The following is a 16,668-nucleotide window of genomic DNA, read 5'->3' on the forward strand; positions in this document are numbered from 1 at the left end:
ATTAGCCCTTGCTCTTACAACAGCTTTTCAACCCCGACGGACGAGCATTACCAGACGTGGTTTTGGTCAAGCAGCAACTGGAAACCATCGGACGTATGGACGAGCACAAATTTTAAATAAAGAGAAATGCTAACCTTCAACCGATTGTTTTACAACAAATCGACATGCGACGAAGCTCCAGCGAGATCCTACGCGCCGTGGGCAGAGGCAGCGGCGGCGCGGGGGAGGGGGTGGGGGGCGAGAGAGAAACAGTAAAAAGGGTGTGGATGAGGAGTAAAAAAACACGGATATGAAATAGACAGATTAGAAAAAAGCGATACTAAAGAAGACCGTGGGGCACCACTAGGCTGCTACGTGTACAACAAGTCATTCTTCCCCAAATCAGCCTCGCCGTTGCAAAGGTTCGGAGCACCCGCACTACGCTGCTCTCTCTCGCCTCTCGGTCTCGCACATTCCATTTCGAACCAAAACCCTCTCTCCCCTTGCCTCCATCCCGGATCAAATCGCCACCGAAAATTTCCAAAAAAATAACAAGCACTTGTTCATCATCAGAGTAACCGAGGCAGAACCCTAGCGCGCCGTTCCTCCGACGACTCACCTCCCACCCACTTAACCACCCCCATGGCGGCCAACCCCTCCACCGGCGCCGGCGGCGATGCCCCCGCGGCCCCGGCGGCGGTGCGGCTCTCGGCCGCGGCGCAGGCGACCGCGATCCAGCCCTCCTCCCCGCGCTTCTTCTTCTCCTCGCTGGCGGGGACCAACCCGGCCTCCCCGCACCGCCGCATCGCCATCGCCGTCGACCTCTCCGACGAGTCCGCCTTCGCCGTCAAGTGGGCCGTGCAGAACTACCTCCGCCCCGGGGACGCCGTCGTGCTGCTGCACGTGCGCCCCACCTCCGTCCTCTACGGCGCTGACTGGGGCTCCATCCCGGTCTCCGTCGCCGACGAGGCCGACGCCGCCGAGGACGCCGCCGCCGCCGCCGTCGAGGGCGGCCCCTCCGAGGAGGAGCTGCAGAAGAAGCGGGAGGACTACTACGACGCCTTCACCTCCACCAAGGCGCAGGACCTCGCGCAGCCGCTGGTCGACGCCCAGATCCCTTTCAAGATCCACGTCGTCAAGGACCACGACATGAAGGAGCGCCTCTGCCTCGAGGCCGAGCGCCTTGGCCTCTCCGCTATGATCATGGGGAGCCGCGGTTTCGGGGCATCCCGGAAAGGCGGCAAGGGGAGGCTTGGGAGCGTCAGTGATTACAGCGTACACCACTGTGTATGCCCTGTTGTGGTTGTTCGCTACCCTGATGATGCTGCAGGTGACGGTGGAGATGCAGCAGGGGCGACAGATCAGTTGCACACGGTACCAGAGGACGAACCTGTTTATCACGATGCGCCTGAGGTGCAGAAAGGTCTGCCTCTTTTCTTTTCCTAACTATATATGTTACTTTAATAGTGCTGATTGACGTTTTTGCAATGAAGTGTTTTATGCAACGATTTAGTAGTACGTAACTTTCTGATATGGAAGACAAATGTTAGTAAAGGATAGTTGATTAAGGAATTTCCTTCAGTTATTGCGTTACTTGTTAATCTTTGATCTTTTGTAAAAAGTTGTAGCGCCAACGGCAAGCCTGATAGCATGGTCCTAGGTGTGTTTCATGGTACTACTGCCCTCAGGTTTATTTAAAGCCCATAATTCTTTTTGGCCAGGCAAATTAGTTTATGTTAAATCAATTAACTTGCTTCAGGCTCCTGTAAACTGTTAAGAATACTGATAGTGTGTAATGCTACATGTTTGGCGGTTCTCTTAGAATTGTACCTGGACAATACCATCGTAGTGGCAAAGCTACAAATGTACATGAAAGTATGGTGCAAATACATCTGCTTCTGCAGACTGCATGTCTTCACTGTTGATATTGCTTTTTTATTCCTTGCTTAATGCAAGAATATGCAATGCAATTTTCCTGTGTATTTTGATATAAAAAAGCTGCTGTGCTTAGTTGGTTATGCTGGATAGTGTACATTGAAACATTGAGGAAATATTTGCGCAGATATGATTTTAACGTGTTTAGAGTAAGCACAAGAAATTTAAATTCAAGTGAACAACAATTTTGCAGATATTAAGCAAACACTGAACCTTACCAGACAGAATTATAATGTCAATAGCTATATTATTAGTTGCATGTGGCAGGGCCGGCAGGAGTTGGGCGTGTTACATCTCTAGTTACTTTTTTTTATGAGTGTATAGGCTGATTGATAAATCACTATTTTATTTTAAAATTTTAATAGTTCAATACTCACTGATGACCGCCTGTGACCGGGCCTGGTGCAAGCGGTAGAGTCTTACCGCCTGTGACCGGAAGGTCCCGGGTTCGAGTCGCGGTCTCCTCGCATTGCACAGGCGAGGGTAAGGCTTGCCACTGACATCCTTTCCCAGACCCCGCACAGAGCGGGAGCTCTCTGCACTGGGTACGCCCTTTTACGCCCCAATACTCACTGAAGAAGTTTATCATAAATCAAAATGGTAGACTATGCTTTCCAGTTGAATAAATAGGGAAAATTTGCATCATGGGACAATAGCTACAGTAGCTCAGATGCTTTGCCAAAGTTGCACATAGCTACTTAGCTTGCTTTGCAATTTAATCAAACTAGTTCAAGACTGCCTGCTTAAAATTAGTCTCTTTTTTTCTTAGGTCTAATCTGTCACACATTTAAGGTTGTCACTAAAGCAGAAATTTATTCACTGCCACCTTCGTGGAGGGTTTTCCACTTCAAAGTGTTTGCTTTTTTGGAAGGTTTTGCCTAGGGACACAGACATTTAAAAACATCACGTATTTCAGAAATCTAGAGTATTTTTTTCTAGTTAAAAAATAGTGTTTAAAAGGCAACTAGGCGTCCAGACGAGTGTTGGGTCCGCCTGGACGCCTAGGCGGCACCTAGGCGACAAGTCACCACTGTTTCCCAAGGTGAGCTGGGTACGCCTGAACGCCTAGGCGACACCTTTGAAACGCTGGTTAAAAATTATCTTGATTGTCCACCTCTCTAATCCTTTACGCATCTGGAGTATTTGTGTCACTTCTATGGTGGTATCGGCCCCCTCCTTTTTTCTGTTTATTCTTATGCCCTGACAAGGGTTCTCTGTATTGCTACTGCCATGCTGTTATCATGCCATCCTCACTTCTCTATTGCCTTGGTGTTACTACTCTGTTACTTTTATCCTCTCATGTTGTTACTTCTCCCTAGTTGCATTAAATGAGAACCAACATTGTCATTAAACTGCTTCAAACTACAGATCATCCACATATTATTGATTGAAGCATACCGTTTTATCGTCTTATTTTTCATTTATAAGTAACCATGCTGTGGATATAGGTACTGTTGTCTGCTAGCTCAAGAACACGAGCTATTCTTCTTACTTGGAAGTTGTTTGGAACAAATGGATCTGGACTAGGGGCCTTATTGGTTTGTTGGCCATGTTGCCATCACCATTTTTTTATTCTTAGCTTGTGGGCAACTTGTGACAGTAGGTACAGGGAGTTTAACATGTTGTCCTTGGTTGCAGAAAATTGTAGCAAAAGATTAAAGAAAACCATGACAGGGATATTTTTCCTACATGATTGAACTGTATGATGTGCTAGGTCCTTTAGTTTGGGATAGAATTGTCCTACTGGTTTCTGAGTGTTGGCAACTTACTGATGATAGTTTGAGATACAAAAATGCTTTGGTCCTTGTGTACATCTATTTGTTGTTCATATTCAGTTTTCCATCAGACGATAAAACACATTTCATATGCCGTTTCCTTTTGAATATTCTTTGAGAAAAAAAATGTTTGAGTAGAATACTGGTGCCGATGTTCTATGATGCCATATTTTAACTCGATTTTGCAAGAACAGTGTCGCTGCATTAACACTGTGTTTGCTTTTGTTATTTCATCTAGTTTGATGGAGCATATATTCATCTGCTCTCATGTCTTGCATGTTGGGTGCCCCTATTTGACAATTGACAAAAACATAACCAGTCACTTCCTCGTATGCCAATCCTTGCTTTTTTGAGCCTCATAATCAGCCTGCTATCCAACTTTTGTGGTGTGGAAATGGACTTGTTGACGTATGTTGCTTGCTTGATTCTGATTCCACTGTATCTGTGGATGCAGAAAACTGAGGTAATGGCCGCAAGCAGCTGGAGAACGAGGAAAACATGAGGCTTGTCTTGTAGTGAGGCGATCCTGTGTATCTGGAAGATGGGACTGGCTGTTTATCTTTGCTTCTGTATATCAACTGCGTATCATGATCAGCTGGCTGCTTCCCGTTTTGAGTTTCATATCGGAGTCGTAGATCATCGGAGTCTTTGTTGGTTTGCTTGTGAGATGTTTATGTCGTCGACACTCGACACCATGTAGAGTACTCTTCCCGTGGGTAGAAGCTGTATTGCAGATGCTTATGCTGGGGGCTGGGCTCTCCTGTCTTGTTTTGCAGAGCCGGTGATGAGCTTTATGTTCTCAAATGGTACTAAATCCGTTTTAAATTATAGTTCGTTTGACTTTTTTTTTACCCTAAATTTAACCACGTCTTATTCAAAATTTTGTGCTAAATATCAATTCTTTTGTTGTGGCTTGCTTTATTAACAAAAGTTTTTCAAAAATGACTTAAATTTGACTATGTTTGCATAATTTTTTTAAATAAGACGAGCGGTCAAACTTGGGGTCAAAAAAAAAAAAAGTGAAACAAATTATAATTTGGAACGGGAGGGAGTTGCTATCTACACGGTATCATATGCTCTATTCAGCCTGTCTACTGTATTGGATACTTATTAATGGAGAACCGCTACTTTTTTGTATTTATTACTCCTCCGATATTGGATAGAATAATTGCTTAGCTGGACAGTTTTTGCTGGTAAAATCATCAGCTTATGCGTGCATGCTCCACGTTTGTTTTTTTGTAAGACTGGTTTGTGAAGAATTTATTAGAGATAAATTTGTCACAAGAAATGCCATATTGTAAGCCGCTTCTAGATCAGTACCCCCTCTTTCTCAAATAAGTGCACAATTTCGTATTTCATAAAATTTATCTGGATTTATAAAAAATTAGTATGTACATTTAAATTTGTTTACTAAAAAATATATGGTGTGATTATTCTAATGAATTTCATTTGTTATAATAATATTGGTATTTGGTTAAATTTGAGATTAGTTACACTATAAAAGAGGGAGTTTTTTTTGTTGGAAGTGGGAGTACAGGTACAACGAATTTTGTTTTCCCTTTTCAAAAGGGCCGCTAAAAACTCGATCCCACATACCCGCAGCGCAGCAACAGGCCAACAGCGAGCGAAGCGAGGGGACGGCGAGGTTAGGAGAGGCGGAGAGGCATCCGGCAAAGGCGGCGAGCCATGGAGGAGGGCCTGGTGTCGGTGGACAAGTTCTCCGGCGGCAGCCAGGTCTACTTCCTGACGCACCTCCACCAGGACCACACCCGTGGTCTCGGTGAGGCGGGTGGGTGGCGCCACGGCCCGCTCTACTGCTCCCCGACCACGGCGCGCCTCCTCCCCATCCGCTTCCCGGGAATCGACGCCTCCCTCCTCCGCCCGCTCGCTCCAGGTGCTTCTGCCTCCATCTCCTTATCATCTCCCTCCTCCGGCCAGCCCCTCTCCCTCCGCGTCACCGCCATCCCCGCGCTCCACTGCCCCGGTACGTCACCCCTCCTGATTCGCTCGCTTCACTTTTTTCTCTACACGACTAGCACGGAACTACTGACCATCGGCTTGTTTCCGTGGCCGACGCGTCCCTCCGCGCAGGATCGCTCATGTACCTCTTCCACGGAGACCTCGGGTGCATGCTGTACACGGGGGACTTCCGGTGGGAGCTCAGGTGCGATAAAGCGCGGCGGGCGAAGCAGGCTTTACTGGACGCGCTCGGCGGGGATACCATTGATGTGCTCTATCTGGACAACACCTACTGCCACCCGTCACTCAACTTCCCTCCACGCCCCGTCGTCGCTGAGCAGGTCAGTTTCGCTTAAACACAAGCGTGATTGTTATGCCAATTTATGTCTTCTTCGCATAATGGTTCAGTTTACCGCTGATGATGCCCTTACACGAAACATAATTTTTTTTTGGAACAATTACATCTGACATATATGACAGGTTCAATAATTCGATGATAAATTCAGTGAAGTACTGATGCCTGAATGTCATCAGAAATACATTTCCGTGCACATTGTAGAGCGTATCGTGAGTTGTCAATGGGATATTGTTACAGTTTAATTCTGTTGTTTGAATCTCTCGGTTCACCTTGAGCATGCATCTTGACTCATGACACAACTAATTAGTGTTTCCTTGAAAAGCAGTCTAGCATAGTTTTTTTTTTGTTGCTGAATGAAAAGTGAAATCTAATGTGCACATACTGGTTGCTTAAGCTGCAGTAGCCATCATGCCTAAATGAGTATGAATTGTGATTGATGTCCTACTAGTGCTGCCACTGTGAACAGCCTGCAATAGAATGTCAATAGCAACATGTAAACATATTGCCTATGCTTATGTTCATGTGTTGAATGTACTGAACTAGCCAAAATAGAAATCAATGTAGTTCATCAATCTGTGATTGTCGGTGCTCATGTTTCTTATTTTTGAAATGCAGATGGTTGATATAATTCGGGCACATCCTGATCATGAAGTTATCATTGGTGTTGACACTCTTGGAAAAGAAGACCTCTTGCTTCATATATCTAGAGCTCTACAGACGAAGGTTATAGACTTCTTTTCTCAACATACTCCATTTTATACTCTTGAGTCTTGACAGAACATTGATGAGTGATGATGACTAATTTCTTTTGAGAAACAACTAAAGTAGCCATGGCTGATGCTCTGTGTTTGAACATTAACTTGCTTTTCAGATTAGTATATGCAGGCTATAACTAAGTTGAGCTGCAAACAATTGATATGCTAACTGCTAGTTTAACTGATTTCCTAAACATTACACGTCCAGCTTCCTAACTCCAGAATGTTTTCCTTCAATTTTCTCATCAGATCTGGGTTTGGCCCCAGCGCCTACTGACAATACACCTTCTAGGGATTGATGAAAACCGCGAGATTTTTACCACACAGACCAGTTTGACTATGATCCGTGCTGTTCCAAGGTATAGTGTCACCATTGATAATCTTGAAGCTCTAAACACAGTGTGCCCCACTATAGGGATCATGCCTTCTGGTATTCCTTGGCTTTGGAAGAGCAGCGAAGGAAAGGTCAAACCCAAAGGTAGATCATCACTGAAGTCTATTGGGTGCTTAGGGAGAGGTGAAGGCCTAACAGAAATGGACTACAATCCCTTGTCACCACCAAAGCTGTTTGACAAGGATTCTTACGCTTTACCATATTCCGAGCATGCTTGCTTTTCAGAGCTGGAGGATTTTATGCATACAATGCGCCCATCGACAGTCATAGGAATCGTCAGCTCATCGTTCTGCTATGTGAATCCCCGTCACCACTTCAGACATCTTTGTTTAGACAGTAATGTTAATGTTTACAGGACGCCCATAAAAAACAAGGGTGGGGATAATGATAAGTTAACACCAAAGAGAAGGCGAAATGGTTCTGTGACTCCAGAAGAAAGGAAGGTCAGGATCTCCAGTTCAAGTCTGTATAGAAGCAAAGTTACAATGAAAAGGAGGGAGTGCTGCGGTGCAAGGATTAATGACACTGAAGAACACATTGGTGTTGCCTGAGTTATTGCTCCCCAAGTAAGGTTATGCTTTTGTAAATATTAACAGCTGGATGGTGGAAGGCTTGAAGCAATGAGATGGGATATGTTGTTCAAAGCCCAAAGTTAACAGCTTGGCAGCCAGGAATCTGGATGCGGTCTCTGCTATCTGTTCCTTAGAACCCTGTCGTGCTAGCAAGTGCTATTCCTCTTGTGATGCTGTTCAGTAGTTAGATTGCTGAAAGCTTGTATGCTTGTAGTTGCTACTGATACATTTCTTTTTTTTTCTTATCAGTTATTGATAAGTTTAATCATGGCCTATATGCATCACTGAAAGTTACTGGAATCTGGTAAAAAAACTGTTATGTTCAGTTTCTTGGTGAGCCGGCCATGATCTATCCACATGCCTTCTGTGGACCTGAATACCTGATTGGTAAGGAGTCTATGCACAGGCCTATCCCAAGAGAGAAGAGACCCAATGGGACCGTGAAATAGCTTAGTTTTTTTTGTTTCTATGCATTAATCCACCAGGGTAAATCATATATTATTTTTATTGTACCATGCCTTTATCCTTTTGTTAATTGTAACAATGCTACCGATACATTTCATCATGCTGTAAATACATCACTCGCAGTGCTCAAAAGTTGCAAACCATCTTGAACATTCGAACCACACGACTTCATATTCTCTTTTTTTAGAAAGCAGGTTAGAGATTTTATTAACTAGCAAACATGGATGTGCGTTGCAACGGAACCCGATACATCTTGGAATCGTACTTCATACTGTATTGGACAAGAGTTATAATTTGTATGAGCATAGTTTATGAGTCGGTGTCACATATGGAATACATAAGGTGTAAGGTCAAAGGTAGGGTTGTCAAATCGGATTTGGATTAAGTTTATTGACATGTGGAGGATGGATTCGAGCTCCGAGGTGATTTCCTAGAAGCGATGGAAAAAATTTCTCTCTCTTTAATATTATTAGGTAGGTATAGGTATAAAAATCTAGATTAGATTGGATGACAAATTGTTTAAGGTTTCAGTCATGGTTTATTTGTTAGAGAAAATAAAGAGTTCACAGATCTATAAGGGCAAGTACATTGTTACACATCAACAGTCTCATAGTTCGTCTCATGCAATGCCACATAGGATTTTTTATGATGTGGAGGAAAGAGAGAGGGGAGAGACAACGAGGTCGTTGTTTCACAAAACAACCATCTCATGAGCTAAAATTTAGAACTATGAGACAACTATTGTACCATTGTATGAGTTATATTGTACCATTGTATGAGTTATTGTTGTCATGCAACTCACAACTTCACTTTTACTCTATGCATAAATTACGGAATTATGAGTTACTATGAGACAACTTAAAAGACAAAACATTATAGATGTTGTCTATTGAGTCGCCTTAAAATACGTGGTGCTATATGAGACGGCACACTAGGCAGCACCAATGTACTTGCCCTAATAATACTATATTTATATGGGGCCTTAGTCCTGGTATAGGCCCATTACACTAGGTCCAAATGAGACTGCCGAATGAACTGCCCAGCCAGCCCAAAACCTTGGGTTGTTAGCCACTTTTGAGTAATTGGGTTAAATCTAGCGCACACTATACATTCAGAAACCAGCAAAATAGAAGCATTGAGATCAGCTAGATACTGGAAAAGTTGGGTACTGTTTGGATGATTATAGGAGGGCTAGATTTTGGGATTGTGAAAATATAGCAGCAAGCCTATAAACTGTGAAAGTTGCTTGCACAGGTAATCTGTTTGTATCAGCTAAAGACTGTAAATCCATCCCACAATCTTAAGGATCAGACTCTCAACCAGGAGATCCGAAGATTTTGTCGCCTGGCACCCTGAGAAAACTGGTATGTTCTCTGTTCGTAGCGCCTACAATTTGGCACTTACAGAGCGGTCGCGAGAGGAAGCATCCTCGTCCAGCTCTAGCCCTGATGGAGAAAGGAAGCTATGGAGTAATCTTTGGAGCTGCGACGCACCACCAAAGGTCGAGATTTTTGGCTGGAAACTCAACAATGATATTCTCCCAACAAAAGGTAATAAATTCAAAAGAAAATTGGAGCCAACGCCCACATGTGATCTTTGCGGCAATGGTTATGAGACAAGCTACCACGCTGTGGTTGTATGCCCGCAAGCAAGGGCGCTTCGGCAGGCCATGAGCCAGCACTGGAATTTGCCGGATGAAAAAAATTTCAGTTACACAGGTAAGGATTGGCTTCTTCTGCTGCTCGACAGGGTCTCCAAGGACCTGCGTGGTTTAATCTTGTTAGTGCTGTGGCGTGCCTGGCAAGTTCATAACAATATCACCCACAGCTCAGGCGACACTTCAGTGTCATCTTCTGTTGGTTTCCTGATTAGCTACCGGGAGAGCTTGGAATCGCCATATCCACCTCCTCCGTCAGATAGCAAAGGGAAAGAAGAAGTACACATCGCAGGTAGAGGTGATGCGAGAAGGAAAACCACTGTCCAATTGGCGAGTCGTTGAGAACCTCCGCAAACAGGATGAACAAAGATCAGTGTCGATGGATCGTACATGGAACAGACGGGAGAATCTGGGGTTGGGGTCATTGCCCGGGACGGTAATGGCGATGTTCTTCTATTCACGGCCTGGAAATTCTTCGACAAATGTGCTAGCGCGCCGGAGGTGGAAGCTTTGGCCTGTACCGAGGGCCTGCGCTGGTCACATCATTCGGGGTTCACACAGATTATTCTTGAATCGGATTGTGCTAGAATTACGTCGGCTTTGATGAGCAATGCTCCGGACCGATCGGAGGTCGGACCTATCATTGAAGAGGCAAAAAGCTGGATGTGATCGATGAATGGGTGCATCATCTCCCAGGTGAAGAGAGAGGGTAATAGTGTAGCGAATGCTTTAGCTTTATTTGCTAGACCCTGTAAACACTCTGCGGCTTGGTTGGGTCAAGCACCTGCGTGTGCTCTGGACCTCCTCAACGCCGACTACAATCTTCCTGCTTCTAGCTAATAAAGATCTCTCTTCATTCGCAAAAAAAAAAAAACCTTAAGCCAATGGCCAATGTGGTGAAAGCTAACCTTGTTTGAATAGTTAGATTCCTTGTAGTGAAAATCGATCGTCTAGATTCAAATCTCTAACTCAGCATGGGTGCATGAGTACATCTAGGGGATGTTTGGTTCAGCTAGGAGCTCCTAAATCTAGTCTCATTTAGTCCTATTTAGTCACTTTTATCTAAACACTATGATTAAATGAGACTAAAAGGGCTTTAATCCTCTCTAACAACTCTAGCCTTAATAGGTGATATATGTCTATCAACACCTAACGATACACCTGTTAACTTCATTAACCTTAATATTTATCAATTGTCGTCTCCTAGAGTCGTTTATAGGAGTGAATAGAGACATTTATAGGAGGAACATGTGTATAACTGTATATTTATGTTTAAGAGAAAAATGTCCTAGAGCAACTGAGGCTGTGTTTAGTTCGTGAAATTTGGGAATTTAGCTACTGTAGCACTTTCATTTTTATTTGGCAATTAGTGTTCAATCATGGACTAATTAGGCTCAAAACGTTCATCTCGCGATTTCCAACCAAACTGTGCAATTAGTTTTTTTTCGTCTACATTTAATGCTCCATACACGTATTGCAAGATTCGATGTGATGGATACTGTAGCACTTTTTGGAAAACTTTTTAGAAACTAAACTCAGCCTGAATTGCAAAGACAATCAGTCCAACCGTCGACTGATGGACAATAGAACCCGTCGTAGCCTCGTAGGTTACTTGCGCCGTTGCCGTCTCGTCAACCGCCGCATCTAGCTCTCCATACATGCCCTCGACCGGCGGGCTGGGGCATCCGCCGCACACCAAGCCATCGCAAATGGCTCCACACTGTGGGCAAGAACTTTCGGCACCACCTTTCAGCTAAACAACACATGCTATATCTTTGATTTGAACATTCCGATTCCTTTCTATGTAAGCACCAGGTCAGCACGGTGCACAGGAAAAGAAAAGAGGAGATGCTTGATGCTTCCGTCACATCGTCAGGAATCTCTTCATGCTTGTAAACAAGGGCACCTCCAGCACAAATTCGGTGCGCTGCGATCACCTAGCTCGCGAATAAGAATTGCTCTGTCCCCTTTCTTTTGATGCATGAGACCACCACTAATGTCCCCAAGGTCTTCTGCTCGGGGATAATTTTGTCATATTTGAGACCTACGAGTCTATGACCACGATGGTCGCCTGTTTATTTCGTCTATGGTAAAAAGGTGGCGGCAGCTGTAAAGTTGTTGGGTGTTTATCGTACCATGCACATGCAAGTATATGCAACGACGAATGCAGCCGCTTGAGAGAAAGTGACACCAGTTGTGTATTAATTTCCCGGCCACGGCGATTTTCTACGCACGGAATGCTCACACCACCAATTTCATTCTACTATGAGATTCGATATTCCGCCCCCCCAAAGTCTGATCTTGATTGCCAAACTGAGAGTACACAGAACACCCTTTCGCAACGCTTGAAATCCAGAAACGAGTACACACCCAAGTACAGGTCACGTGGAGCTAGCTACCGGCAAATCACCTGTCAAGATTCCCGGACACTGCTCCTCTGGTCTGACCTGTCCCAGCCCGAGCAACGGCGCACCCACCACGGCGCCGTGGTAGCTGAAAAAGAAACGGCGCACGAGGAGAGGAGCCCGCTGCGCGCTGCTGAAGTGTCGCGGACTAGCTCGCGAGTCGCGAGCCCCCAGCCGGACAAGCCCCGCACCGCGGGCGCCGGGCGTGTGTCCCGTGGCGGGTTTCCGTTTCCCGTCGGCTCCAGCCAAAGCCGGAGGACAAATAAACGAACTACTCCGTCCGCAGGCGGCGCGAATCGAACCACCCCAACGTAAAAGTCAGAAGAAGAAAAAAAAAAGGGTTAGCATTGTCACACCACGGAAGGTCAGCAACGGAAGAATGGATAGATTGGGTAGAATCTGGGGCTAGAACAGCAAGAATAGTAATTAGGTCGAGAGGAATAGAGGACTCGAGGAAGACGACAGTGGTTAGATTTCAGTTATTCGACAAGCCTTAGTTCTCTAATATAGTCGGCTCATATAATGCCGGTTCACCGCCATTTACACAGGCCGAGCCTCTACTCCTAATGGGTTAAACCCTTCTTACATGGGCCGAAGCCAACATAACAGAACTTGACGGCTACTCTATCTTCCCGTACGCACTTAGCCACTCTTCAGCGTCTTCCTGGTGCAGAGCCAGTTCCCGACATTCCCTCCTGCTTGTGAAGCAGCTTGACCCCAAGCTGTTGGATAGCGACGATGTATGTCTTGAGGATCCTCCCATGTGGACATTGAATCTAGAAGCTTGTCCCACCTGACCAACGCCCGATCCTTCAGAGTACCACCATGCCGAACCATAGCCACATCAAGCACCTGTACTGGTAACAAGGCCACAGACTGATCAATAGCAACTATATCAATTGGTTCCAATACCTGATTTGGAGGAATGTGCTTCTTGAGCTGCGACACATGCACCACAAGATGAACTTGAGCATTAGCTGGCAGGTCCAGCTTATAAGTGCGAACACAAGGTTGACAAGTACCCTTGTGTGTTCGTTTTTGTGTGATGAGTGATTGATCAACGTGATCCACGAATAGGTTGAGTCGGTTACTAACTCTACCATGGCGAAAGCTATGTGTGCATGTCTCTTGGCTCGTGGTGTGCAGGTGTGGAGCATGGAGGCGGTAGTTGACGGCGAGGTGAAGGTCAAGGAGGACGTGCCGTGCCGACGGACCGGGAGCGGTGAAGGACGGACGTGAGGCTTGGACCGAGGGACCGGGAGGCCGGGCGACTAGCCGCGGTGGCTAACACTTGGAACATCAACAAGTGCAAGAAGACATGGAGTGACGGTGTTGACCGGGTCAAGACGGCGGACGCGTGAGTCGAGCAAGGCTCAGGAGGACTTGGCGGGCCGGCCGGTCGAGGACGGCGGTGACACGCGTCGGATGGCGGGGGACGCGTATGGAGTACGCTACCCGCGGATGGTTTGATGGTTTGGGTCTCAAAACCATCGGATGGACGGTTTACGGGTTTGGGCCTCAAAACCCGGGCGGAGGTTCTGAGGAGGGACGGACGGCACGTGGCGGCATCGGGGAGTTCGCGTCGAGGCGAAGCTACCGGTGAGAAGGTGCGGTGGCCTTCGGATCAAGATTACACCGGGTTGGACAACAACGCCCTTGGGCTTAGCGGTTCAACTCATTTGTATCCAGGGGCAAAACTGAGAATATGTAATAGCCCTGTTAAATAGGATGAGGGAGCCCCCATCTCCCTTACCTCTCCCATTTTTCGTTTTTTCCTTTTAGGCTAGGTTTTCTTCTTCCCTTTGCACTTGAGAGAGAGGTCCATGTACTGAAAAAATTCGTGATTGTTTTCTGGGATTTTTGGTATGGGAATGGAGGCCCGAATCCTCCTCGTGTCCTCCGGAATTCCTCATTTCAAGCTGTGATTTTCGTTCTTCGTGTTCTTCAGTTTTTTCCCTTTTTCGTTTTGGGCCACGATCTGAAACTCACGAAGATTTAGTTGGGTTCGAGCCATGATTCTTTAGGGATAGCTCACCAACATCATGAAGATCCCCAGTGTGAAATTTGGGGTCAAGAGCTTTTGATTTGGCTGCGCTTTCATCGATTTTTGGGCGCTCGGTCTTGACTGCTAGTAGCCTGTCGTATCTCTGTTCGTCCGCAGCTCCGCTCGTCAATTTCTCTCTGTGTGCGCTGTGTCGGCTTGGGCAAAGGGCTTCCAAGCACATCAGTGCTATGACCGGCAAGTGCAGCAGTTTGCTCCTTTCCTTTTGATTGGTCGATTTCTAGTCTATTTTGCGGCCACGTTTTTCGATTCATCGAGCTGTCAAACTTCTGTTCTTCTATTCGTCAGTTCGCGCTCGCCCAAATGTGGGAGAACCAGCAGCAGTGCTGCAGCACCAAGCGCCTCCCAGTTCTAGCCGATGCTAGTCCATGAAGTTATGAACACAACAGCTGCAAGTGTTTGCTTGAACGTGATTTGCTTCTCCGAATCTTGAGTTGTCACTATCAAGCAATAGTGGTTGGATTATTTAATTTCATTTTCAATTGGCAACTCGGCTGGTTCCTTTCATTTGCCGCAGGGTGTAGGCATGAGTGCACAGCACCTAGGAGGTGAATGTTTCAACACCATGCGTATGTTGAACCAACAGCCGAGCTCTGCTAGGACATTGGTGTGGTGCGGATAACTCCCTCTGTCTGGCTCTTTCTGTAGCCCAAAATTTCCGGTTGAAGGCTTGGGAATTTCTGGACTATAATTCTAGCATCAGTCTTTTCGTCTGTGGTTAGCACGTTTGAACTCCGATCCGATTTCCGTTTGCTGTGACGGTTTTGTGGTGTTCCGCTGTATTCCTAGGGAACATCCACCCACTCATTTAGGTCGTGGACATCACGGTGTTTTATTTGCGTGTTCGGCGGTGAAGTTGGGACAGCGGCCAAATATTTCGAAAGAAATTTTACGGCTCCCATTCACCCCCCTCTGGTCGCCGTTTACGGTCCTTCAATTGGTATCAGAGCCGGTTAAGGATCATTTCACCTTAATCGGTCCGTGATCCACGAAGGCGACATGGAGCGTGGCTCTAGCAAACCACCGCACTTCGATGGGTCCAACTATCCTTATTGGAAGATCCGCATATCTGTGCATCTCTAGGGGATTGATTGGCTCGTCTAGAAAATTTGCGAGGATGCTACTTACGTTGTGCTCCCTGTCGCGGCCCGTACCACCCAGGATCACAAGGATCGGCACAACGCAAATAGCAAAGTTCGCAGTGTGCTTTTCTCGAGTCTTTCGCTTTCTGAGTTCGAGCGTGTCTCCGATTGTACTACAGCTCGAGAGATCTGGGTGAGGCTTCAGAGCTAGCACGAGGGGACCGCACAGGTCAAGACCAGACTCTACGAGACGTACAAGCGCGAGTACGAGAATTTCTCTTAGCTTGATGGCGAGTCCATCGATGCCATGTTTTCCCGCTTTCAGACTATCGTCAACAAAATGAAAGCGAACAAGGCCAACCTACCTTATAGTGATCATGAGAGGGCGCTCAAGCTTCTCTATGCCCTTGATCGAAAGGTATGGGATGTGAAGGTGTCGGCGATCATCGAGTCGGCCAACTACAACACCCTGACCGTCGACGAGCTTTTCAGCAAGCTCAAGTCCACAGAGATCGACTACCAAACCCAAGCCAAGCTCAAGAATCCTTCTGCACCAACCATGGCTTTGGTCTCAGGTAGTGGTTCAAGTTCATTGACTAACCCTTCACAAGCTTCTTTCTCTTTGTCGTGCTTGATGTCAGTCACAGAGGAGCAGCTGGAGTCTCTTGGGGATGATGAGTTGGCACTCGTCATCAGTCGGTTCTCTCGGTTTCACAACAACCGTTTGAACCGCCGACGCAGTGGTGGCCCGAAGGAGGGATGCTATGGATGTGGAGATCTGGACCACTTCATCACGCACTGCCCCAAGAAGAAGCCCTTCACCAACAAGTACGACTCCGGCAAGCGCAAGGATAAGCACGACTACACCTCCGGCAAGCACAAGGCCAAGGGCGGCTTTGACAAGGAGGCGATCAAGAAGGCGTACCGTAGGAAGGCCAAAGCTCAAGAACGCGCCTTCCTCGCCTCCCTCAGCGACCTCGATGATGACTCCGATGATGATCACTCTTCTTCTCCCTTGACCGACGATGAGTCCGAGAAGAAGCGCGAGGACAAGCTTAACGGTCTTTGCTTTGTCGCCGGTGCAAACCGTGGTGGGTTTTGCACTATGGCGGTTGACGGTGGAGCAAAGCTCAAAAAGGACGTCGACGTCGACGGCAATGAAAACGAGGTACCGCCCACACTTGACTCACTTATGCTTGAGCTTGATACTATGCATGATACATTGATGAGTCAAGATAAGTTGTTTAAGCGTGCTGCCCGCGAGAGAAAA

General features: G+C 46.4%; 2 protein-coding genes across 3 annotated transcripts; both read left to right on the forward strand.

Annotated features, from left to right (window-relative positions):
• The first annotated feature begins 371 nt into the window (after positions 1 to 371).
• Positions 372 to 4,531, forward strand: LOC136450536 (universal stress protein PHOS32-like). Its single transcript, XM_066451015.1, has 2 exons — positions 372 to 1,402; positions 4,144 to 4,531. The coding sequence occupies exons 1-2, from the start codon at positions 622 to 624 to the stop codon at positions 4,149 to 4,151; spliced, it is 789 nt and encodes a 262-aa protein (XP_066307112.1). The 5' UTR covers positions 372 to 621; the 3' UTR covers positions 4,152 to 4,531.
• Positions 4,358 to 8,072, forward strand: LOC136450535 (uncharacterized). 2 transcript variants are annotated; one of them, XM_066451013.1, is made up of 5 exons: positions 4,358 to 4,495; positions 5,292 to 5,673; positions 5,781 to 5,989; positions 6,622 to 6,729; positions 7,011 to 8,072. In XM_066451013.1, exons 2-5 carry the CDS (start codon positions 5,376 to 5,378, stop codon positions 7,704 to 7,706), a joined length of 1,311 nt encoding a protein of 436 aa, XP_066307110.1. In that variant the 5' UTR covers positions 4,358 to 4,495; positions 5,292 to 5,375; the 3' UTR covers positions 7,707 to 8,072. The 2 variants fall into 2 exon arrangements, with proteins under 2 accessions (XP_066307110.1, XP_066307111.1); XM_066451014.1 differs by having other exon boundaries at positions 4,360 to 4,495; positions 5,297 to 5,673.
• The last annotated feature ends 8,596 nt before the right edge of the window (positions 8,073 to 16,668 follow it).

The sequence above is a fragment of the Miscanthus floridulus genome, chromosome 5 (genome assembly GCF_019320115.1).
Source record: "Miscanthus floridulus cultivar M001 chromosome 5, ASM1932011v1, whole genome shotgun sequence".
NCBI classification, from domain to species: Eukaryota; Viridiplantae; Streptophyta; class Magnoliopsida; order Poales; family Poaceae; genus Miscanthus; species Miscanthus floridulus.